General features: G+C 47.2%; 1 protein-coding gene across 8 annotated transcripts in view; it reads right to left on the minus strand.

Annotated features, from left to right (window-relative positions):
- The window catches only part of WDTC1 (WD and tetratricopeptide repeats 1), a 524,512-nt gene that overhangs the window by 139,211 nt on the left and 358,730 nt on the right, over positions 1-26,571 (minus strand). For 4 of the 8 annotated variants that reach the window (XM_086957606.1, XM_086957604.1, XM_086957607.1 and 1 more), the window contains one exon: positions 24,847-25,020. In XM_086957606.1, the coding sequence (XP_086813732.1) occupies positions 24,847-25,020 (174 nt within the window). Of the gene's footprint in view, positions 1-24,846; positions 25,042-26,571 lie in introns of all 8 variants that reach the window. The other 4 variants (XM_086957601.1, XM_086957600.1, XM_086957602.1 and 1 more) reach the window with 1 other exon arrangement.

A 26,571-nucleotide genomic window follows, 5' to 3' on the forward strand; every position in this document is an offset into this window, starting at 1 on the left:
TCCCATGCTTTGTATCAGAGTAGCTAGTATTAAGCAAAAACAGTACATTTTGTTACATGAGTATCAATACATCCTATTATACTAGTTATCATAGGAAGCAAACATAACAAGCCACCAAAGAAAAGGAAAACAGTATGTGATACAAAATGTGCAATACAGGAAGGAGGGATTTTAGGGAAAGCTCACTGCTCATTGAAAAAGATTCCTCAAGACTGCTTGTCCAACTGCAGCTTCACTTCTCATTGAAGAGTTCAGGCAGTAATGCTTCGTGAACGTGTGGGTACTGCTACATGTAGCTGCTCTACAAATGTCTCTGATCGGGACCCCAGCGAATAGAGCCACAGATGATGAGACTGATCTCGTCGAATGAGCTTGAACACGTCTTTCCAGCGGCTTGCCCGCTTCTTGGTGACAAAAGTGAATTGCATTGGAAATCCAACGAGAAATCCCTTGTTTTGAAAGTGGAAACCCCTTCCTTGGAGCACTATAGGAAACAGAGTTGGGAAGATTTCCTGAAGCTTTTTGTGCGTTCCAGATAGAATTTCAAACATCTTTGGACATCCAAGGAATGTAATTACCTTTCTGCTGGTGAAGATGGTCGAGGGAAAAAAGATTTCAAAACCACTGGCTCAATCAAATGGAAATCGGATGGGACCTTTGTAATGAATTTTGTATTTGCTCTAAAAATTAGAGTGTCTTTCTTGAACCTCATAAAAGGTTCCACAATAGTGAGAGCTTGGAGCTCCACCTATCCTTCTCGCTGACATTAAGGCTAAAAGAAGAGCTACTTTCCATGACAGAAATTTAAGATCTGGCCTGTGAATAGGCTCAAATGGGGTTCTCATTAGCTGAACCAGAACTAAATTGAGTTGCCAGACTGGAGGCGGAGGCCGGACTGGAGGAAAAACCCTGAAAAGGCCCTTTAGGAATTGTTTGATAATTCTCGCAGACCAATGAGAAGGACCGGAGGACGTCCGCCTGAATCTAGAGATAGCAGCCAGGTGCAACTTGATGGAGGAATGGGCCAGACCTGACTTAGCTAGAGAACGAATGTAAGGCAAAATCTGGTGAGGAACTGAAGTGTACGGATGGAGATTCTGCCGCTGGCACCATACGCAGAAACGTTTCCATTTAGCATGGTAAGTTTTATTCGTACTTGGTGCACGGGCTTGAGATAGTATCTCCTTACACTCTCTAGTGAGGTTCAAATTCTGGAATTCTCCGTGTTCAGGAGCCACGCTGTCAATTGGAGTGAGCTTGGATCTGGATGTATCACTTGACCTTGAGACATTGTCAGTAGAGATGGAATGGGCCGGAGGTGAATTGGCTGGTCCTGAGAGAGTAGAAGCTGCTCTGAACCAAAACTGGCGAGCCCACGCTGATGCGATCAGGATCATTCTGCAAGGTTCCGCCTTGAGTTTCCTGATCAGCCTTGGAATCAGGGGTATTGGAGGAAAGGCGTAAACAAATGTGCCGGACCAGGCTATCGAAAGAGCATTCCCCAGTGAATCTTGAAGGTGATCCCTGCTTGCGTAGAATTGGCATTTCTTGTTCTCTGGAGTCGCAAACAGGTCTATGATGGGAGAGCCCCAATAGGAGAAGACCTCGTCAAGGGTGCCCTGATCTAGTTCCCATTCGTTACAACTTGATCTTAGACTACTTAAGGCATCGGCTGTCGTGTTGAGTGTACCTGGCAGGTGTTTCGCTAAGAGAGAAATACTGTGGAGAATTGCCCAATCCCATATTTCTTGGGCTTCCCTTGAAAGGACTCGGGATCTTGTTCCTCCCTGTTTCTTTATATAATGCAAGGCCGTCGTGTTGTCCGTACGGACCAGCACTGTGGCATTCCGAATCCTTGGAAGGAAAGCTTGCAAAGCTAAATGAATGGCCTTGAGTTCTAGCAGATTAATGTGGAACTTGCACTGCTCGGGCATCCAATGACCGCTCACATGTAAATCCTGCAACACTGCTCCCAACCTTTTAGCGAAGCGTCTGTGGTGAGAACCATGGGAGCTGGAGCGAGCGTAAAAGTGAGACCTTTTGAGATATTGTCTCTTATCGTCCACCAGCCGCTTGCCCTTCTCATTACTGGTGTCACCGTTATCTTGTCGTCGAATGAGCCTTCCGCTTGACACCACTGCTTGTCTAGTTGTTCCTGCAGCGGAGGCATCCGTTGCCTGCAGTGCGGAATTAATGGTATGCAAGATGAAATCGATCCTAAGAGCGACTTGCACAGCCGGACCGACAGATCTCTTCTTTTGCAAGAGACAAGCTGACAAGCTGAGAGAATGAGTCTTTTCTGTCTTTCCTACAAAGGGAAAGCTTTGCAGCGATTTGTATCCAGAATGGAACCTAGAAATCTGACCGACCTGGATGCACGGAGGACAGATTTGGACCTGTTGAGTTGTAGACCCAGTTGATTGAAAAGTTGAATGCAGCTGTTGACTGCTGCTGTAGCTGCTTGAAAGGATGGAGCCCTTATCAACCAATCATCTAGGTAGGGAAAGGCCTCGAGAGATTGTCTTCTGAGAAATGCCGCCACCGGGCCTAAGACCTTTGTAAATATCCGTGGGGCGGACCCGAGACCAAAAGGAAGTACCTTGAATTGAAAGTGGCGCTTCGCTACTGTGAAGCGTAAGAATCGCCTGTGAGCTGGATGGATCGGTGTATGGAAATACGCGTCTTCTAAATCCAGAGTTGCCATGCAGTCTCCTGGACTGAGAAGACGTAGAATATCCTGAAGGGATATCATTCAGAATGACAGTTTTATGAGATAGGTGTTGAGCTCCCTTAGGTCTAATATTGGACGCCACTTCTCCTCCGTCTTGCGAACCAGGAAGAACCTGGAGTAGAATCCCTCTCCTCTTTGAGAGTGAGGCACAGGTTCTATAGCCCCTTTGATGAATAATTGATGGGCTTCGAGACGCAGAAGTTTTGACACAGTGGCGCGGGGAGCTCTGGATGGTGGAAGCTGTTGAAATTCCAACGTGTGGCCAAAGCGGATGATGTTTAGGACCCACCAGTCTGATGTAATGATACTCCAGCTGCGTAGGCAATGCGAAATCCTGCCCCCACCTGATGTTACCGAAGGGGGAGGAACAGTAGAAAGAGCCAAGAGGCCGCTATTGTCGTTTAGATGAATCTCTCCCCTGGTGACCCTGTCGACCTCTTGTTGGTTGGCGAGAAAGAGGATTGGCTTTGTCTTTGAGAATACTGTGGCTTGTAGGTCTGTGACGATTGGGCATATGAGGAGTATCGCTGTTGATATCCTCCTTTGTAGTTGAAAAAACTCTTGCCTTTTGCCCCACGGAATGGTACCTTACGGTAATGTAGAGTGCCTAAGGACTTGGCTGTCTCAGTGTCCTTCTTGATATCTTGTAAGGCGTCATCTATATGCTTCCCAAAAAGCATATCACCATCAAAGGGCAAGTCTAAAATCTTGTTTTGCACCTCAGGGCGAAACCAGGTAGCCCGAAGCCAGCCTTGTCTTCTTAGGACAGCCAAACCTGTCAAGGCACAAAAAGCAGTTGTGGCGATGTCCATGGCGCAGTCAATTATTTCCGAGGAAGATCGCTCCCCTTCCTCTAAAATCTTCCTTGCGCTGCCTTAGCACTCTCCGGTAGCTGATCCACAAACGGAGACATATCGCACCACATTTGGCGATCATATCGTCCCAAAATTGCAAGTGCATTGGAGGCACGAACTAGTAGACTTGACATTGACGAAAACCTTTTGCCCACATTGTCCAGGCGTCTACACTCTTTATCCGGTGGGGAAGCCAGAGGAGCTGATGGATTCTTCGACTTCCTTTCTGCAGCCTGGGAGATCACAGAGTCCGGCCTTGGTTGGCCAACCAGGCAAGCGGGACTACCATCAGGGGCCTTGTACTTCTTCTCCATCCGCGGTAGAACCGGAATAACGGTTGCTGGAGACTGCATGACCTTCACACCTTCAGACCACACATACTCTATGATGGGAATAGAGTGGATGGATTTCCTGTATGGTTCTTTGAAATCGTAGAGGAAGCAGTCCGATTGAACCATCGTAACTGTAAGGCCAAACCTTTTAGAAGCTCTCTCCATGAGGTTATGGAAACCTCCAATGTCAACTGGAGGTGAATCTATTGGATCCGGTGAAGGAGACGGTGGATCTGGAATAATGTAATCGTCCCACTCCCTATCTGGGTTTGGGACGTCTGTTACATCTCGTCCATCATCAGAGGAATCTTCTTCATTATCAGCACACACTTGACCTGAAACCTTGCCCTATCTCTCTTCTGCTGGTTCCTGTACCCTTGGCTGAAACTCAGTAACTGAAGAGGAAGGAGGCGGTGGTGGAGGAGGTGGCTGTATGGATTCGGAGGGTAGGAAATCTTCTCTTGTAATCCATTAACATGGCTTGCAGGTCATTTATCAAAGAGGAGTGCATAGAGACCATACCCTGTTGAGACTGTTCTTGTATTCTCTCCCTAGGAGGAGGCTGACGCTGTTCTTCGTAATAGCCATCTGAGTCAGAGTCCTGGGATTTTACCAGGAGCTGAGATGGGCTGTAAGCATCTCCATATGGGCCATCCTCATCATCCTCATCCTCAGAATCGTCCTCATCAAGAAGTAAGGCCGGAGGAAAAGGCGTTACCCTCCCTGGGGATGTCATATCCGGTGTCTTTTTATTGAAATTATCACTTTTTGTATTGTCGACGGGGCCACCGTTGACGGGGTCGTCGTCGACTGTGCTGGCGATGGAGTCGTCGTCGTAAGAGTCATCGTCGACGGCGGAGAAATAGTCGACGAGCTCGTCGTCAATATAAATGTAGCCGTCGTCATCGCCATCGTAGTCTTTGTCGTCGTCGACACCACCGTCGGCATCATCATCGTCGACGTTGATGATATTAATCTCGTCGATGACAAAGAGAATTCAATTCAGGTCGCCGACGAAGTAGTCGTTGAGGCTGTCGTCGTCGAAGCAGTCGTCGACGGCTCCATCGACGAGGTAGAAATGGGCGTCTGATGTATTTTCGCCATCTTCGTTGTCGTACCTGAAGAAACCACCGTCGACGAGCGGGTTTTCTTCTCAGATTTCAATTCCTGAGGTAGGGGAACAGGTTCCTTAAAACCTTTTGTTTTCCCAGGCGGTGGAGAGACAACAGAAAGCCATTGAGACCCCTTCTGATTCAAAATCGCTTCAGACGCCAATCCCTAATTCTCCTTTACACCTCGGTGAGGAGATTTTTGGGGACTAGACCTACTAGACCTATGAGCGGTCTTTTGAGAGGCCTTAGAAGGAGGTTCAGTAGATGTTGAAGGGGACGACCTACCCCTCTTTTTAGATCTTCGAGGAGGAAGCGGAGGAGGAATCCTCACTGTCGCTGGAAACAACCTCCTTTCTGGACTTCACCTTCTGCAGCCAGGTCAGAAGTCTTCCTTCTCTGTCCCTCAATGTTTTAGTGGAGAAGGTCCTGCAGATCTTGCACTCAGTGGCTTTGTGGTCTGGGTACAAGCAATAAATACAATCTTTATGCTTGTCTTCCACATATAGCCTCTTCTTTGAGCAGGTAACACAAGCCTTTAACAAGGCCTTCTCTTTATTCGACATTTGAAGAAAAAAGGTTGAAATTTGAGTTGTAGAAAGAAAACTGAGCAGAGCTCAAAGGAGACTCCCTTAGCACAACGTACGGTAGAAAATCTGAGGCTCTATCAGGAAGGTTCTATGGGGTGAGGCTATTCTAATTGGTTGTTGCAACTTTTTTGGTCTCTTTTACAAAAAGAGGTGGATATGCTACAAAATTAGATGAGGCCTAGGTTTCTCTTTTGTACCTACTGCTATGGTATTTTCTTTTTACCGAGGCTCCCAGTCCGACGACGGGGGAATGATACAAAGCATGGGAATCTATGAAAGTTCCAATACTGTGGCAAAATTCTCTTTTCCAAAGGGTCTCCACACATTTGGACTTTATTATTGGTTATTGGTTGGGGAAGGGGTGTAGTTGGGGGTAGAAGGAGAATGTATTCAGGTTTGTCCGACTTATAGATGCTTGCACTGTGAAGCTTTCAGAGGAGCGGTGCGGAGACAAAAATGCAGGGCTACCCAGAGTTGGGCAGTGGAGTCTCACAATTTGGCGATTGACAGGGGGGTCAGAACGGAGTTTAGCCGAAGCCTGAAAAAGGATATCCGTAAGTGCCCCAATGAAGGGCAGGAGGGGCTTTGTGGATGCTTGCCTGAACTGTAGCACCTTCGTAAAAACAGTGTTGACATCTTTGGTGGAAAGCTGGAGGTTAAGACCTTCCGCTGCACTAAGCATGGCTATTGCGCAAGAAGTGTTCTCCTCAGTAGCAGGGCAAGGAGAGAGAAGGCTTGACTCATGGTAAGTGTCAAGGGCACAGGGTTCTTGCAAGTCACCATACCAATTTTCCTTGGTGGACGGTTGCCCTACTTCATCACTCGCGTCATGATCATTGTCCGAAGGAGGCGTGGCTTGGGCGCCGATGGGAGAGGCGGCGTGAGCTCAGAGCTCCGCACCAGATCCCTGATTTATCCTGAATAATCACGCTTTGGACCCGCATCTTCGGCCCGAAAGTTGTCGGGAGGGTGCGGGAAGAGAAGCAGCAGATCTGAGCGCAACTAGAAACCCTCCATGACCCCTGTGAGGTCCTCTGCACCGCGACAACGAACCTGAGGAGAGGGACCTAAAATGGTGGCTGTCCCTAACTCCCGAGGACGCCATGGAGCGCGTAGCTGCTCACCGTGCCAGGTGTAGGGGGTACAGAGGTCGGAGCTACGAACTGGCTGGGCCCCGCCATTGTAGGCCAAGACGAGTAGAGGAGCAGCGATCGAGGCGAGGAGAACCGCGCTGAGTTGGCCTGCTGACAGTGACCCGGGTAAGTGGGGCGCAGTAGACCAGGGACCCCGCTCTGTGGAGATGGATGCGGGGCGCGGGCGAGCTGCGTCCTGCTAGCCTGGGACGGAGCGGGATGTGCAATAAGCAGCGGCAGTGAGCAGCGCAATTCTCAGCGGTGACCAGACGCGGTCTGGCTTTCAAGTGGCGGTATTGGAGGTGGAAGGCCCAAGCAGAGGGATAGCAGGACCAACGGAGACAGGCGAGGGCTCTGCGGGACCAGTGGGAACACTTGCGACCACCGAAGACAGGGGCAACCACGAAGGGGAGATAGCGCAGTGCATTTTGGCTGCTACGGAGATCGCCTGGGATGGAGCTCTGAAGGGACCAAACACAGAGTATAGTGCATAAAGCTGCCACGTACATAATAGTGGCGATAGAGACTATTATAGTTGCCCTGGTTCTGGGCCCGAGCTGATGACGGATGAGTAGTTGGAACAAGAGTGAACCGGAGGGGATGGTGTAGGAGCAAGTGGGGCTTTTAGACCGCTGGAACAAGCACGGATTTTATGTGACTGATAGCCGGTGCCAGGGCCACACAAGTAGGAGAACTTGGGTCTGCACAAGGGCCCGCCCAATTGAAACGCGTGGGGGCATTCTTGGCCCGGCTGTATACTTAGCACTCCATAAACGAGGCAACGCACGGCCAGCTGCGGACTATATACGGACCCATTGTTCTGTCTAAACCTGTGGTAAAGATCACACGACTATGGGTAAACCCAAAGGGAAAACTGAGGGGGGCACAGACTCTGAAACGCCAGACCAGACGAAACAGGTGACCGCTGATCTGCAACAACAGCTAGACCGCATTCTGGAGGCCATCGCAGAGTCACGAGAAGCCCTACAACAGGACATTGCTCAGGTAGCGACAGGGTTGGGTCTATTGCGAGCGGATCGTTCTAAATTAGCGGATAGAGTGAAAATAGCCGAAGATACGCTCCAAGAGATGACACCAGCCCAGGCGGCCCTCGAGGGTAAAATGGCGGATGCCCTGGAACGTATAAGAGACCTGGAAAAGAGGGCCGAGGACTCAGAGAGCAGAAATAGGCGCAATAATATAAGCGTGGTGGATCTTCCGGAGAAAGAGGAGGGGGAAGACATGATCAGCTATCTGGAAACCTGGCTGCGGTCTGTAGTGGCCCCGGAGGGCCTGTCCACGTTCTTCACGCTCGAGCGGGCATACAGAGTCCCAGCGCGACCTCCACTGCCGGGTCGCCCGCCGAGACCAGTGGTTGCAAAGCTACTTCATTACAAGGACAGGGATTTGCTACTCCACAGGGCACACACTTCGGGGCCTTACTCGGTGGGTAACAGTAAGGTGAATATTTTCCCGGACTACACGCTTGAGACTCAGAGGCTCCGAGCGTCATTCCTGTCGATTAAGAGGGAACTCAGGACCGAGGGGATTCAATGCTCTTTCCGGCAAAACTGAGGGTCATAATGGACGGCACCAAGCAGTTCTTCAATACCCCTGATGAAGCATGGACATGGCTGGAAATGGATGAAGCATGGACATGGCATGGACCGCAGGGGTAACCGGGAGTCCGCTCCACAGAGGGCTCCACAAGTGCGTAAATCTCAACGACTCCGGCGGAGACGACAGGAGTCGAAGAAACCATTTCGTCTCAAACAGATGAGGAACGATAGGCGGCCCTACAGGCGGTGCTGGCGCTCTCGGGGCGCAACTGACCCAGTCAACACCTGGAACTGAATCGGAAGGGCATAAAACCTGTTCAGAAACTGAAATGTCGGAAACGGACAGTGTGCGAGGCCTGACGGTCACACGAGGACTGCTGATGGTGTATTGGATGCCTAGGAGGGGAAGGACTGTGCCTGATGTTGAAACGTTGAAGTTAACTGGGGCTAGTAAAGGGTGGTCTTATACATACACAAATGGGTCCAGATGCTGAGGCCTCTCGATATGGGGTCGTGGCGCATAGGGGCTGCGGATTGGAGTAGCTACCTGTCGGACCAGGATCACGCCCCACTTGCCCTTAAGGCGGAACGGCAGTGACTACTGCGGGACATAGTTGAGTGTTTTTGTTTCTATGGTTTGGATGGGGGCTGATAGATTGTTATTAGGTCCTGGTCTGGGGGGCTGGAAGGGAATGCCAGTTGGGGACGTTGTTGAGATACGGGGGCAAGTTGATGCGGGCAGTTGCTTGGAAACAGTCAGGAAGGGTTGGTTCATGGGCAATGGGGACGTTACCTGAATTGGTCTGCATTTCCTGGAATGTGCGTGGCTTACATAGAATGACAAGGCGACACAAAGTCCACGCTTATTTGGTCAGGAGGGGAGTTCTGACAGCCTTCTTGCAGGAAACTCATCTTACCAAAGCAGAGGGCCAAGCGTTGCAGCATAGGCGGAGGGGCCAGGTCTTTTGCACATCGTACTCAGCGTATGCTAGGGGGGCACTGATCTGAGTGCGGGCTGGAGTGCCCTTTCAGGCTATACAACATGTTGTGGACTCCACTGATATGTGGCAGTGGAGGGACGATTACACGGGAGGGAGATCACACTTTGCAGCATATACGCACCTAACACTGATCAGACACACTTTTTTGAGCACTTATCGGGCGCACTGGCACATTATTTAACCAACCCGACACTGGAAGGGGGGATTTTAACTCACTCACGGATACTGGGCTTGATAGATCACACCCTCCGCTGGCCGATTCACCAGTACGTAGATTGGCACAATGCAGACTGAACTGGCAGGAAAGATGGGGGAATTATCTTACGATATGGCCACGTGTGTGCTGCTCTGGTTCCCCCATACACCAGACGAAGATAACAAGCAAATGTATAGATCTGGGGCTTATTTTAGCGAAGAGAGAAATCACCCTGCATTGGAAGTCGAGGGAGGGACCATCACACAGGCGCTGGAGGGCGGAGCTTTTGAAATGGGCAAGGAGTGAGAGTACGATTCGGATGCAACAGGCCCAACGATCGAATCAGGAGAGGGCCTTGGATCAAGCAAGGGCGTGGGAGGCCTTAGTTCAGGCCTTACTAGACCTCCAACAAGATGATGAGAGTTGGGGCGCATAGATTATCAGTGTAATGCTTAGACCTTACAACAAGTAGAGAATGTACCACTGCTAACTGAGTAACATGTGTTATTGAGGTTTGGAAGTTACATGCCCGCACCAATCAGGGCGTAAAGAAATGTTGGGTTATAAAAGAAGACATATTTCGTAAATGATGATGTGTTGCATATGACGTTGTATGATGATAAATCTTCAATAAAATGTTAAAAAATTTTTTTTTATCATTGTCCGAATCAGTGCCAAATAAGGAATGCAATGTATGTGTCCATCCTTGTGGGGGTTGCATGTCAAGAAACTGAGGTGGCACTCTGATGGAAGTAGAGATTGGCCACGGTCGAGGTTACAACAAGGTAACAATGGTGCAGACGGAGTCAGAGAGCACAATAGGCACTTCGTCATTTGCCATTGTTCCAGTTGGCATCGGTGTCAAGGTTGGGAGAGAGACATGAAGCCTGGTACCAGAGTCACAGTCTGAATTGGAGCCAGAAGTGGCCCAGTGGTGGACGCGGAGGGTTCACCTGGCACAGAGGGCAAACCTGTCCATAGTATTCCAGATGGGGGTGGCCTGAAAGTATACCAGAGGGAGTTGGCAAAGATCTGAAGAGTCAGAGCATGGCTGCGCTAGTGGAACTCTTCGACCTGCTTCTGTATCAAAAGACTGCTATGAAAGCTGGGGTTGTGCCAGAACAAGTTGCATGAAAGGCTCAGATGTTGAATGGCTTCAGGAGCATGATCATGAGGCATGATGGCGTCCTCATCCATTCTCAAGTGAATGTGAATGCCAGAAAGGGACAGAGTCCTGATTGGATTTTTGGTGTTTTTTCTTCAGCTTACCAGACGACTTGGAGCTCAACGACTTGTGGACTGGGTCTGGCCTTTCAACTTGGAGCATTCTTGTCACGGCACCATAGGCAATCCTGATGAGGATCTGTCACAGATATTTATTTGCACCAGTACTTACAGGATTTGAATCCTGTGGTCTTGAGAGAGAACATTTCCTTTACACAGTGAATATTTTTGTCTGAAATGGGGTCTTAAAGATATGAGAGGTAGCTCTGGATCAGCATTTGATGGCACAGAAAGAAAGGAACGGCCGTCATTGCACCAGGTGGTGCCTAGTTAAGCCCAGGACATAAATTCCAGAGCAACACTGAATCAGTGTAGAGCGGCATAGCGCCACCTAACGGTGTGCAGAGATACCGCTAAAAGTGTCTATCAGAAATGTTACTTATCTGTAATCCAAGTTGACTTTCAGGTGAATCTCCATTTAAATCATAAGCACTGAACAGTCAAGCCTTGTGCATTATTCCAGCACATTCATTACAAAAATATATATATATTTTTTAAAAAAATCCACGTAAGATAATAATCCAACATTTCATAAAATCCTAATACAGGACAATTATCCATTATTTTCTTTTTTTTTAAATACAATTATTACTCAAAATAGTCACTAGATTTTAAAAAGATAGGAAAAAAATTCTTTCACAAAGGAAAGAGTGGGGGAAACAAGCTAATGTAGCCAAGTTGGTTGCAGCCATTAAGTCCTTTCAGTGCCACTTGCCTCAGTTCTTTTGCATTGCGGTGGAGGACCCTTCCTCAGAGGTCATCATTATCTTTATTCTGGAGTCAGAAGAGGGAGGGTTGCGAATGATTGCGATAAAGAGCTCCCTGAAGGAAAACTAGAATTACAGGCAAGTAACTTGTTCTTCTCCTTCAGAGGATGTTCTTTGGCAAGTTCAAGCACTGAACTGAACACAAGCCCATTCTTTAGAGAGCAGCAGAAGAGAATACGAAAAAGCCTCAAACGGTTTATCCAAACAGATTTCTCAAGGAGCTCTAACCCACTTAAGTGCCCAGGTTAGAGTCAGAATCAAGACAGTAGCGTCTTATGAAAGTACGGACTGACCTCCAGGAGGCTGCTTTGCAGATTTGAGCTAAGGGATGTTCCTTAGAAAAGCAGTAGTGGCAAAGTTGCCTATTACAGAGTGAGCCTAAGGACTACCTGGCAAAGACTTGTTGGCTTTCTAATAACAGAATAAATTAAACAATACAATCTATCTGGGAAAGATTGTTTGGAATGGGATAAACTCGTACAAACAGGACCATACCCACACAATTTCCAAATGTCTCTTCTTGTCTAGATAAAGTTCAGAACTCTTAACACCTAGTAAATGCAGAGATCTTTCCTCTGGAGTGGAGGGATTCTGAAAAAAGGTCGGGAGCAATATGCCCTGATTAACATGGAATTCCAGACTACTTTAGGAAGTAGTCACAGGTAAATTCTAATGATCACTTTATTCTTTTGGAATACTTTCTGATAAGAACAAAAGGTCTGAATCTTGCTAATTCAATAGATAGATGTGACATCAACTAGAAAAGCATTTTTTCCATAACATATATTAAATTGAAGGTTTTTGAATTGGTTTGAAAAGACGAACCATGAGGTTCGAGAGAATCACAAAGTTTGCAGGAGGATGACGTTTTCCCTATGAGGGGAAAAACGTAACGACTTTCTCTGAAGTTCTTAACTACTAGGATTCTGAAAAAGGGGCCTTTGGAGGACATTTTCTATATGCTGTTATGCCTGCAAGATGTATCTTGTTGGAGGAAAACTGCTACTTCACTTAACTAAACAGAGTAAGTAAAACACTACCGTTTTATTTTGGCACTTACTGAGATCAATGGCTCTCTCAATGTACCAAATGCAGAAAATCTTCCATTTGAAGGAATAAGATGCCGTGGTGGAGGGGTATTTTGCTTCTCGGAGATAGAATATCCATATAGTTTTGCAGAAAGCTCAAATGACCATGTTCTGGAGCCAAGATTTCAACCTCAGTAATGCAAGACTGGGATTTTGAATCTGATGCATGGATTAGTGAGGAAGGTGCAGACTATACAGAAATCTCAAGTGTGGTCACTCTGACAGGGGATAAAGATCTGTGTACAACCACCAGGACGATGAAGATCATCCTGGTTTTGGGATAAGGTATAGTTTCTTACCCGTCACTCCTGCTCTCTCGTAGGGGTATTTCCAAGATCTTCATAAATGTTGACTAGTCCCACCCGCCCGCAGAGACCCGGGAGCACTTTATCCAATAATCTTCTTAAGTGCTGAATTTCGCCTTTCGTCAGGAAGGCCTTCAATAGTCATTTAAGAAAGTCATTATGCAGCCTATAGAATTAGGCTACAGTGGTCACAATTCTTCATCTTGTAGTAGCAAAAGGGGAATATCCATGGAAACAAGCAACTAATGCATGAAAGACTTTGTAAGTTAACAGAATAAATCTTTCACAAATGCTTTTTTTTTGGAGAAAATGAAGAAGAATTGGAGGGCGGTGTAGCCCATAGGCTGCCATTATTAGGGAAGAAAAAGGAGACTGTCCCTTTAAGAACTGTGTGACTTCCAATATCCCATAATGAATGCTCAGCCAGAGGCAGTTACCTCAGTTCTTTTTATAGGCTGAATAATAGCAGAACATGACAGTGTCTAATCCACTGGGTAGGAGTGAGAGTTGCTTATGACTATCATGGAAATACCCCTACGAGAGCACAGGAGTTAAAGGTAAGAAACTATACCTTCTCATGTAGGGAATCTCCATGTATAGTCCTCGAATAGAGTAGCAAACTCAACCCAATCCCCCCCGAAGTGGTGGAGCAGACAGAAACAATAGCGAGATACATAGCTAAGCAAATGGAATTCTGAAGGATGTCTGTCCCACTTGAGCATCCATTCTATCATCAGAGTCCAGACAGTGGTGCCAAGTGAATGTGGGGACTGACCTCCATGTAACAGCTTTGCAAATATCTGCCAAGGGAACATTTCTCATCAAGGCAGTAGTGGCTACCTTGCCCATAGTGCTTTGGGTTTGCCAGCAAGAGTCTTATTAGCTAGCTGATAGCATAACAGGATGCAAGAGACAATCCACCTGGAAACTGACTGTTTGGAGGTAGCCAGACCTGTGCGAACTGGGTCATAATTGATTAACAATAGTTGTGATTGTTAATACATTTAGATTTTATCTAGATAAAACTTTAAAACGCTCTTTACATCCAGAGAGTAAAGTGCTCTCTCTGCTGGAGTAGATGGATTTTAAAAGAAAGTGGGTAGAGATATAATCTGGTTTACATGAAAATCAGAGACAACTTTAGGGGGGACTTTGGAATGGGTCCTCATCACTACTTTGGAATAGTGGAAGACTGTATGGCTCATGAGCACAAAGGGCCTATATCTCACAAACGCTACACTCAGATGTTATTGCCACACGTAAAGCAGTTTTTAACGTGAATGCTTTATGTATGGACTTAAAAGGTGGTAGTATTAGACATGAAAGAACCAGGTTGAGTTCCCACTGAGGGGAGGGGTGCCTAACAGTGAGAAAGAACTTCTTTAACTCCTCCAGGAAATCTTTGATGACCGGAATCTAAAAGAAAGAGGTTTGTGAAGGACTTTTCCTGTATGCAGAGAGAACAGGGAAGTGGGCTTTGATGGTAGAGAATTACAGGCCAGATTTAGCAAGGTGCAAAAGATATGGGAGAATAACATCCTCCTGGCAAGATGTAGGGTCCATCTGTCTGGATGAGCACCAGATACAAAATCTCTTCCATTTGAAGGCATATGCAGTCTGAGTGGATGGCCGCTTTGCCTCCTTCAGAATCTCCATACAGTCTTAAAGAAGGTTTATTTGGCCATACAGTACTATCTCAGGAGCCAAGCAGTCAAATTCAAGGAGGAGAGGTTGGGGTGTAACATTTGTCCTCCGAATTTTGTCAAGAGGTCTGGCCTGCATGGTACCAGGAGATGTGGACAGAGCGACTGGTGAAGAAGGTCAGGGAACCACAATTGTCTCAGCCACTCTGGTGCAATGAGGATCATCTTGGTTGTTGTGGTTGAAAGCTTGAGCAGGACTGCAAGGATCAGGGGAGTAGGTGGAAAAGCAGAGAAATTTGTTGGACCAGTCGATCCATAGGGCATTCCCCAACAAATCTGCATGGTAAACCCTGGCAGCGAAGTCGCAGCATTTTAGGTTTTCTGTGGTCGCGAAAAGGTCAGAAGAAGGTGTGCTCCACAAGTGTAAGATATCTTGCACAACATCTTAGTTCAACATTCGATGAGCGCCCTTCTGAGCTCATCTGCTTGGACATTCTGAACGCCTGGAAGGTGAGTGGCTGGTGCCTTCAGCTTACTGGCGAGGAGCCAGTGCCAGATCATCTGGGCCTGTTGTGACAGGGCTCTGGGCCTTGTTTCCCCCGCTTGTTCAGGTAGTACATGGTGGTTGTATTGTTCCTCTGAAGAATCAGGTTGTCAGTTGTGAACGAGAGGTAAAGCGCCTTGAGCGACAGGTGAACTGCGTGTAGTTGGAGGAGATTGATGTGGTATGTCCTCTTCTTCGGACCCCATGAGCCTTGTATTTGCAGGAGACCGGATGCATCCGTCACAATGGTCTATGTTGGATCCTGTTGGTGAATTGCCATCCCTTGCAGGGTGCTTGGAGAACACCACCACTTGAGTGACCTGGTGGCATGAAGGGATATAGTCATCCGGTCTTCCATGTTTCCTGACAACTGGTCCTCCAGACACACTTGGAGAGGGTGCATGTGGAGGCGAGCGTTGGGAGTTAAAAAGAAGCAGTAGGCCATCGAACCGAGAAGTGAGAAGATTATGCGGACTGTTGAATGACATTCGTTGGAGAGAGTCACATTTCTGAAGGAAGGATATGTGTCTGACGGACAGGTACTCTGTTTGTTAACCCAGTAGTAGCAGCCTTGGCCCTGGGGGATTAGGCCCACAAGCCTCTAGAGTGTAGCAGAATTTGATGCAAAGTGCAATCATTTGAGAGATGGTTCTCGTTTGCACAGCCCTGCCTTTTTTTGGCGGATGTGAATAAGATAAAGAGAGGTGGTCTTTGTATGACCAATGTAAAAATACAGAGCTCATTTTGGATTTACACAGTGGAGCCTCTCCTCTTCCTTGTAAGAATAAGGTGGATCGCAAAATGTCAGCAGCATAATGTATTGACAGACGTGGAATGAGTCCTTAACTTCAGTAGGAAGGAGACATGAGTAAGAAGAACCAGTTTATGCAGATAAAAGCTAGTGTACAGAGGGTTCATTGAAAGAGAATGGAACTCACTCACCCTCCTGGCTCATCTAATGGTCACAAAAAAGACCGACTTAAGAGTTAGAAGTCTCAGATGACAGCTGTGTATGGGCTCGAGTGGGGAGTCCAAAGAAATCTCAGGACCAAATTAACCCCTCCCCTGCTGGTGACGAAACCACTCCGTCATCAGCCGCGGTCGCGCTGTGCTGATGACGGAGCGGTTCCGTCACGGCCCGCTCGGGACGCCTGCGCGGATTCGGCGCCTGCGCTGAGCGTTCCATTGAGCGGGCCGGGCCGTGACGGAACCGCTCCCTCATGAGCACAGCGCGACCGGTGACCGAGCGGTTCCGTCACCAGCATGGGCCTGCCGCCCCCCCCCCCCCCCACCCCCTTAGCACTGTGGCGGAATAGCCGCCGCAGTGAAGGTGTTAAGGTCCTACTGGGGCATAATGAAAAAGGAAGGAGGGACAAATGTTGCAATCCTTCAAGATCAATCAATCAATCAAGGCATTTATAAAGCGCACTACTCACCCAGAGGGTCTCAAGGCGCTTGGGGGGGGGGGGGGGGGCCGCTACTGCTCGAACAGCCAGGTCTTGAGCTTCTTCCTGAAGGAGAGGTGGTCTTGGGTCAGGCGAAGGTCGGTAGGGAGGGTGTTCCAGGTCTTGGCGGCCAGGTAGGAGAAGGACCTACCTCCTGTTGTTGCTCTTCGGATGCGGGGGACGGCGGCGAGGGCGTGGTTGGTCGAACGGAGGTGGCGTTTGGGAGCGTAGAAGTTGAGGCGGTTGTTGAGGTAGCTCAGGCCTTGGTCGTGTAGGGCTTTGTGTGCGTGGGCGAGGAGACGGAAGGTGATTCTCTTGTTGACGGGGAGCCAGTGCAGGTCTCTCAGATGTCCGGAGATGTGGCTGCGTCTGGGGACGTCGAGGATGAGTCTGGCTGAGGCGTTCTGGATTCGCTGGAGTCTCTTCAGGAGCTTGGCGGTGGTTCCGGCGTAGAGGGCGTTGCCGTAGTCCAGTCGGCTGGTGACGAGGGCCTGGGTGACCGTCTTCCTGGTCTCGTTGGGGATCCACCGGAAGATCTTCCGTAGCATGCGCAGGATGTTGAAACAGGACGAGGAGACGGCGTTGACTTGTCTGGTCATGGAGAGGGAGGAGTCCAGGATGAAGCCCAGGTTGCGTGCGTGGTCTGTCGGTTTGGGTGCGGTGCCCAGGGCGGGGGGCCACCAGGAGTCGCCCCATGCGGAGGGCGAGGAACCCAGGATGAGGACTTCCGTCTTGTCGGAGTTCAGTTTCAGGCGGCTGGTCGTCATCCACTCGGCTACTTCTTTCATCCCTTCGTGGAGGTTGGTTCTGGCGGCGGCGGGGTCGTTGGTCAGGGAGAGAATCAGCTGGGTGTCGTCGGCGTAGGAGACGATGTTGAGGTTGTGTTGGCGTGCGATGGCCGCAAGGGGGCTCATGTAGACGTTGAAGAGGGTGGGGCTGAGCGAGGAGCCCTGAGGAACGCCGCAGATGACTTTCGTGGCTGCAGATCTGAACGGTGGAAGGCGGACTCTCTGTGTCCTTCCAGCGAGGAAGGAGATGATCCACTCTAGTGCCTTCTCCTGGATTCCTCGTGTCACTACAGTTGACTAAACCGTGAGGGCCGATCCAGCAACCACAGAAAATGCAGTGATTGCAGAAATAGACCCTTAAACGGTGCCCAAAGCAAGGCCTAGCTGCGCCAACGACAGTGCCTCTGACAAAGAGACAGAAAGTGGATCAACATGTTGTGAGGAACACCAAGCCACAAATTTGTCCTAAAGCCAGGTGTGTACAGTTTTTACCGAGGTACACCTTGCTGCCAAGACAACATCATAAATCTCGAGCAAGATCAAAGGCATTTAACTGTCGCCACTCAATCTCCAGGCATTAAGATAGATTGTGTGCAAGTTCAGGAGACGGACACTGCCCTGCTGCTGTGACAGAACGTTCTCCTGAAGAAGTAGCCTTATCAGAGAATAGATGCCAAACGCTTCTTGCTCAGTCCGGACCCACTAAGATGGCTTAGACCTAGTTGATCCTGATCTTCTTGAGAACCTGGGGGGGAGGGTGGGATCCGCGATATTGGTGAAAAGGTCTACAGGAGTCTCAGTTTCCAGTGTAAGCAGAACGTATCTGAGCAAGAGCTGCTTTGGAAACACCAATGTGCAGAAGCACAGACATTGCATGTTCTCAGCAGTAGGAAATATATCAAGCCAAAGTTCTCCCTATTCTCGGAAGAGATATTACGCCACCTCCGAATGTAGATGCCATTCGTGATCTGCAAGGCATCAAAGGTTGAATTTATTTGCCCTGGCTTTCAGAGATTACGCCAGGTGTTGCACAACCATGAAGATGTCCTGGTGCTCCAGCCAAGTCCAGAGTCATATAACCTCCTCACACAGTGTCCACAACTCCACTCTGCCTGGTTTGATGCAATACACGGTGGTGGTGGGCGTTGTCCGTGAACACCTGAACCAGTCTCTCCTTGCTCTATAGGACAAAGGCTTTCAATCCCAAGCGGATGGGCCTCAGCTCCCTAAGATCGATAGGGAGCTTAGATTTCTCCTGGGACCCGAATCTCTGATCTCCACCTCTCACAGGTGGCTGCTCCAACCCAGAAGTGATGCATTGGTTACCACTAATTCAGAAAAGGGGGTGGTGATGGACAGAGTCTCTGAATTAAGCAGAACACTCCTACCCAGTCAACAGATCAGGGCTTGATCCATCACCGTTTTTTAGCTCACTGCACCATCCCAGTCAAGAACCTGGCTACATGCAAATTAGTCTGCCCCTGGCCCAGTGCATCATGGGAACAGGGCAGACCAAACTATCAAGCCAATTCTTTTACTGGAAAGGAAACAAGCGTACAGGGACTGGTTTCTGGCATTACAGCAGTCTTCGGCCCGGCTTGCTTGAATCCTGATGGTGCAGTGAGCAAGGGACTCACATATGAGTATACCCATCCACGCTTATGGTGGACAAAATGATTCAGAAAAGGGGGTGGTGATGGACAGTCTCTCTGAATTAAGCAGAACACTCCTACCCAGTCAACAGATCAGGGCTTGATCCATCACCGTTTTTTAGCTCACTGCACCATCCCAGCTCAGAACCTGGCTACATGCAAATTAGTCTGTCCCTGGCCCAGTGCATCATGGGAACAGGGCAGACCAAACTACCAAGCCAATTCTTTTACTGGAAAGGAAACAAGCTTCCGGGGACCGGTTTCTGGCATTACAGCTGTCTTCGGCCCAGCTTGCTTGAATCCAGATGGTGCAGTGAGCAAGTTACCACTGTCAGCTCCGGGTGGAAAAGGGAGAAAGGTCTGCCGCTGATCCAAACATGGTTCTTCAACCACCACTGCATATCTTTTGCAGTCTTCTCCGAAACCTGGACCAAGCCGAAGAGATTCAACTGTCCCACCTGAGACTTCAGATGCCACTGCAGAGCCCGCTTATGCCATTGAGCATGCCTTACCTGCAGGTTGCATCAGGTCATCAGAACCAGAAAGTAGCAGGAATAACAACCACTCCCTACTTCCGATGCTGGATCCCACTCAATGGCTCCTCTGGCCAGCATAGTCTGCGTTTGACGGAGCACCATCTCTTCTGGCTCTAGCAGCCGTTCAGAGGACACTGGCTAGGTAGGCTGAGTTTCCAAAAACGGAAGGGCATAACCCTGCTGCACAATTTGGAGCACCCAGTTGTCAGAGGTTACTGCTTGCAACTAGAGCAGGTGGTGCCTGATCATGTACCAATGGATAGGTGTGCTGTGTTGAGGAACCCCAAAAGAGGTTTGGAAGCTGTGGCAGCCGGAGGGGCAGAGTACTGTACAGTACTCTGGTGTGGGTTCGAAGTCCTCTGTGGGATCCACAATTATCATTAAAGCGCTCCAGCGCCGGGTCTGATATTTTACCCAATAGGTGGGAGCCGTCCAAGGGCATGTCTATTATGGAAGATCGGAAATCCCCTGAAGACCCCATAAATCTCAGCCAGACATGGTGTCGGAGTGCCACAGTTAAAGCCATGGTCCTGGCTATTGAGTCAGTGGTTACTGGACCACAATGAATGGTGAACTCTGTTGCCTCCTGGCCATCTATCAGCACTTGGTTCAAGATGTCTCAGCCCTCTTCGGGAAGCAGCTGCGCAACCAATTCCCAAAAGGTATGAGTACAGCAATGCCAGGCTGGTAGAAGAAAAGAACATCTTCCCAAAGGCATCCAGCCTCTTTGATTTCCTGTCTAGTAGAGTGGTAGGTAATGCACTTGCATTAGGTTTAGCAGTCGAGGCCTGCACCACTAGGCTCTCAGCGGGATGCTGGGTGAGGAAGGCAGGGTTTCAGGGGAAGTGCCATTGTGATGGGCAATCATCCTGTTTACTGGAGCCCCCATGCAGGGATGAGCCCAGGCTCTTAGAAGAACATAAGTGAGGGCCTCATTAAAGGGGATCAGGAGCTATGCAGAGCTTACTCTTGGTTGAAGCACCTCCGTCAAGACGTTGGCTTTTCCTCAGTGGGTAGCTGTAGGTCAAGGAACTCTGCTTTTCGCATCACCACAGCGAAAGACACTCTTTTTCTCTGTGGTAGGACCCAGAGGTGTCCAGAGCAATGACAACACCCAGCACCTCGTCCAGGTTTTTCCTTCAGGAGGCCACAGCCCTCCTCATCAAACCCCTCTGGGAAGGCGGGTCTATCAGGATGAAGCGATCTGGGCAGTGACGGTGTTGAGGCGGCACCGCCGTCTCCGAGGAGGATGTTACTCTTCAAGTGGCACTGGGGGAAATGCCTGTACACTATAATCAAACGGTCACAGGTCAGAACACAACTCAGTCACAGTGCTATCTCAAAAAGTGTGCCCTGCATCAAAGTGTAGTCATTTCTTCCTTTAGAATCCTTTAATGTCTAACAGCTGGTGTTCCATAATTGCAGTTGATCATGCTTGTTGATGCTAATACAACTCTGCAGAGTCCCACATGACTTATAGAGGTCTCCATTCTCTTTCAGTGACTCGTGAAATTTTCATTTTTGAATGATTACCATATTTTTGTTTACAAATACTGTGCTCTATTTTCATTAATTCCATTGCTAGGCATAAACAGTGCAAGTTATAGCTACTTTAGGGCATGAGTTATAGGTACTTGAGATAACTATAACTGGTAGAATTCAGTGGTTTAGTTTGTTTAAAACATTAAGTTTCAGTGAAATTCGACTTTTTTCAATGTAAAGTAGGATGTCTAAGGCCACAAGAGCTCAACATCCTGCTTTGATTATTTTTTCTTGCTGTCCATCGGATTCGCAGATCCACTGGAAATCTGCATGGGGCGCCGATGAGTGGTGGATCAGCACATCCCTGTAACAGGCAAAAGAATATTCTATTTTTAACTTTGATGCCAGGGTTGTCCCTCTGGGACCTCGCACAAGGCCCAGGGGGTCACTTCTGCCTTGTTTACTTTTGTTTTTAGGACTCAGGAACAGAGTCCAGAATCCTAAGATGGTAGGCTCAACTTTTCATTCACGATGCGACCAGCAAATCAGAACGCATGGTTAGCCTTGCACACCCACCGCAATTAGTCACAGTCAACCAATCACAGCAAGGAAGGATCTGCAGATCCGCCACTGTATGAAATCTACATACATTTTTAACCATTTTATAACAAATTACAAAAAAGCACACCTTCTGGACAGAGGTCTAGCTTTCTGCCAAATTCTGAGTAATTTCATTCAGCCCTGTGAAATATACTGGTATTGACAGTGTACCACTGAAGATTAGGAGGGGATGGAGTAGGGTATGGGGGCGGCGGTGGGGAGATGGTACAGAAAAAAAGATCTTAGAAAGTTGGAGTCTAGGTATATTCTGGAGATGGACTCCAAGGAACCATTTGGTTTGAATATTGATGAAGAAATGTATATGCACCTGTGATTTTTTCAATCTGTAGCTGCAATATATTTAACTGCCATATATTTGTTGTTCATGTTTAATTTTAACTTGCTTTTGTATTACTTTTTAAAATATTTTTTTTTTACAGTCTTAGCCTGGGAGAGAGGACTATGGAGATAAGGCAGGATGGACTAATTCATTTACAAAGTAGTTTTGGAAGGCAGTGAACATACTGTGGTAAGTAATTTTGCCTACTTGGGCTTCATTGATGTATTGGAATAGCTGTACAGAGTCTGAGTGAAATGGACATTACAGTAAATAGAAATGCATGAGTAGATTTATTTTGGTGACATTTTATTTCCATTTAAGGTGGTGCAATATTTTTTTATGATCTAATAAATGCACCTTATGATTATTTGGTCTAAGTTGAATTATCACAATATGCACATTTAAAGATGGCGGGAATTATTGCAATTCGAGATAAGTTTGTTTTTTGGCCCACTTGCGCTCCATTGGTTCACAGCAACAACCTTCTCTAGGTGCAGAATATAATGTGCACTAGCATGAAATGACTATGTTGATTACGTGCAGTATTATTGTTATTAAGGAGGTGTAAAATGTTGATGACCATGATTGATGTAGTTTTTGAATTTTTGTGGGATTATACAAAGCATAATTAAGTGAGAAAATATGGTGAATAGCAGACTAATAGATGAAGCAGGATGGCTGAAAGCCACAATAAATATATTGTATATAGATTTAGTCAAATTGCCAGACCTAAAAAGAGCTCAGTACTGGGGCGGTGGGAAGCCTCAGGGCTTAAGGAGCTAATGGCAGCTGTCTCTGGCTTGTTAAGATGTGTTCAGGCTACTCCTCTGAAGCATAGATCAATTCGAAAGGAAGAGGTACCAACTATATTTTCTCTCTGATGTTGTGGAAACATGAACAACTTGACTGGGATGAGCAGTTCCCAAAAAAAAGTAGACATCTGACATTTAGATTCACTAACATGGACAAGTACTCCGCTCTGTTCCACGTGTTTTTAATTTATGCTGTCAATTTTCAGGCTAACACCATTATTTCCTCTGCCAGGGTAGCAGATTCATCCATTCTACCTCTCTTAAAAACATGAAACTGTGGCATAAAAGGAAGAAAAGGCATCCATTAAATCATTTAATACATCCATAAATAGAGTAATACATGCAAATAACAGCTAACGCCACCTGAAAAGCAATACACTCAAGTGTATCATTGTGCTATATACATACAAAGTATATTTTGGACTCAAACATTGTCAATGTTAGATTCCCACTGGCCCAAGCACTGCAGGGACGTAGCATGCACCAATCCCCTTTACCAGCCCCGTGGACCCCCACAGGTCAAACACTATGTGGGCACCAGGGGACCCGAAAAGAGGGTGGTAATGTTGAAAAGACACCAAGTCTTCCACCCTTGGCGACAAAAAGAAGACAGCTCCCTCCTGCTTTACGTTTCTGCACCAAACTGTAATAGGAGAAACAAAACAATCCCTTCATATATCACTGCTGACAGATAAACCACCAACCCTCCATGATCATGCCCTGGAAAACAGTCAATCCCCTCTTACCGCTTTACTGTGCAGGCTTTGCTTCGTAAAGAATAGGAGTTCAGTTTAAATAGGCACAGCACTCCAGTTCCTGCAATAATGGTAATGTGACTTGCAGGGGAGGAGAGGACGCTGTCGTCGCTAAGCCAAAGAAAAATAAACAAAAGAATAATGGCCAAGAAGGGGAAAAAAGGACACCGCCTAAAAAACCCCTTCGAATCTTCTACAAGGAACAGAGGACACAATTACAACTCACGCCGAGTCCTAATCAAACCCAGCGCTGCCTTCGCGGAGTGACCCAAAACGTCACTTCCGCTAAAAACGAAGCGGAGAGCGGCACCAGCGAAGACGCGCTGGAACAGCCGGCGCTCCGTTTGAACTCCGCGTTGCTTTTCTCTGACGAGATTAATGTCTCAGTGCAACGCTCGTGTGAGCGGGGGCCCCCGGACACACGTGCAAAAAGAAAAATAACGAGAAGGCAGAATAAATGAAAACAAAACGGGACGGGAGGGGAACCCAGGACACCTTTCTAACTAAGCTGGGGGTTGAACAGTTCAATGAAGGGGAAAAAACGGCAAGCTTTCTCACGAGCCCGTGAGAAGGGGAAAAAAGGGACACAGCCCAAAAGGAATGAGGGATTCAATCAGCAGGGAAGAACTCGATCCAGCAGCAAAACGACAGCCAACAACCAGGGTAGAAATCCAAACACTGGCAGATATCAAGCATCGAGCTAAAGGTAGGACCACCTTTTATCCTACTTCCCAGTCATGCGATCACAAGGCATGATCATAAACAAGGGACTACCCGATTCCTAACAGTCAATCCCTTATTGTAAAAGTTAAACTGCAGATGACACTTGTTCTATGCTTCAATTGTTAATTAAATCATATACAATATCTCAAGCAATCTGTTCAAGAGTCCAACACTGAACCTGCCTGTTCTTTTAATAACCCTAATTAAATAAAAACTTATATAAATATATGCATACAAATATATATGTATGCCTCAACATCCTATCTAACATAATATACTGTTTTTCATAGCCAATTCATCACGCCATAGTCTACATGCTCCCACCTAATCGACATTTCCCTAGACCACACCCTCTGTTATGGTTTCAGTGCCTCAGGTTCTCATAGTCCTCAACATATCCTCCTTAGAGAATAATTAACAAGCAAGGTACTACTTTTCCCCTAAATGTGCTTCTCCTAACAGCATTATGGGCTCAGTTCGGGTGGATCACCTCAACCCCCTTTAATGTATTCACCAACATACAGTGTACTGTTAAACCCTCAGGACTTTTATTGCTACCCCACCCAAGCACTCTTACCACTTCCGCTTCATGTAGGCGGCAGCACGGTTGCCATATAACATGGCGTTGCGAGGGGCTTTCTGTGTGGCTTGACTATACAGCTCGATGGCGAGGCTCCATTGCTGGCGGGCAAATGCATCATTGGCCCTTTGTTTCACCTTCTCCAGAAATGGTGGTAGTTCCACCTGCGCACTAATGGAATTAAGAGGAAGACTATGTATAAGAGATGGTAGAATGGAGGAAAAAAGACAAGGGGTGATGACCAACAATGTGGAGAGTTTGAAGGGTGGGTCGGGGGAGAGTAGACAAAATGAGAGGATGGGAAAATGTAAGAGAGGAAAGATGATGATCAAGAGAAAAAGAAGAAAATAATTGACAATAAGACCACCAGCAATTTGAACAAAGCTGAAAAAGTAAAAGTTACCTATCTGCAACATTTGCTTCCCAGCATAGCCATGATGCTCCTATTCACCAACTGAGAATGTTTTACTGTCACAGTCAGGCTTCCCTTTAAAATCTTCATGTTACAATAGATCTTCACTACTTTACAGTGCGTTTAACATTATTCATGACTTTACTGTCTGCTTAACATGGGAGAAGGCTCAAGCTACAAAACTCAGTCCACATCATCAAAACACACCCCAACTCTCTTCCAAGGACTGCATTTATCAGGCATTTTCTTTTTAGGAAAGATATCAGCACTAAGTTGGATCCCACTTTGCAATGACTGGCAGATGAAGTCAGTCACCTCATAGGCAAATTTGTTCGGAAAAAAAAAAATCGACTGTTTTTAAACACAGAATGAAGGGTGTTTCCTCTCGTCCTGGTTTTCATGAAGGGGTAGTGAAGTGCGTTTAACCAATTGTCAAGCCACAGGCTATAGAAACAACCACGTTTTTACTGGCTGATATCAATTTAGTTAGCAAAGTTACCTAATAGATGTTGTCTTGGTCCTTAGCTCGGGCTCTGTGCAAGTGCAAGAAATCTCGCTACATGGAGGTAAAGTTGAGTTAGTTCTTTCTCAATACCTAGACATATTCTAGTTTGATGAACCAGGCACACCTTATCTCAATGAACGTGAAGAAGCCCGAGAAGGAGTTATTTGATCTAGCAAGAGAATTCATAAGCATAGTCATAGAAAATATCGGTTGAGCCACTTGTCCAGGTAAAATGTAAATGTCATCAAATTAACTTTTCCATCTGTGAGCCACAATAAGAACAATTCTGGTTCGGACTAAAGGCAGCCACTAATACATTCAAAACATTTTATGTGAGAATAAGGTGAAAAGAACGCCCTCTGGAAGAGCAATATTTAGTACCTCTGATAACATGCCATCTTCAATCTCTCTGTAGTGGTTTTCTTATTTAGTTTCCTGAGAGGAAGTTTGTTACTTACTTGTAACCATAGCAACATTGGTATCCTTCATAGAGTCTCATGCTGTGAATATTCCCTTTTGTCAGGCTCGGAATACTCAGTACGTAGCAGTTTAGAACAAGCATTGGTATAGCCAATAGGTCTCGCCTTTGGGACCTTATAAGTATTTAGTTATGCAGCATAATACCCTTGGTGCAACAATATCAACTGTTGCATGGCTAAACACATACGGTCCCAAAGGAGAGACCCGTTGGCTATGCCAATGCTTGTTTTTTAAGGGAAGCTAAACCCAACTGTACACTCATCACACATATGGCTATTCATTCTATGCCCAAAGGGAACAAACTTCTGTTACCCAAGGAGAGTCT

The sequence above is a fragment of the Lissotriton vulgaris genome, chromosome 2_1, assembly GCF_964263255.1.
Source record: "Lissotriton vulgaris chromosome 2_1, aLisVul1.2, whole genome shotgun sequence".
Taxonomy (NCBI): domain Eukaryota; kingdom Metazoa; phylum Chordata; class Amphibia; order Caudata; family Salamandridae; genus Lissotriton; species Lissotriton vulgaris.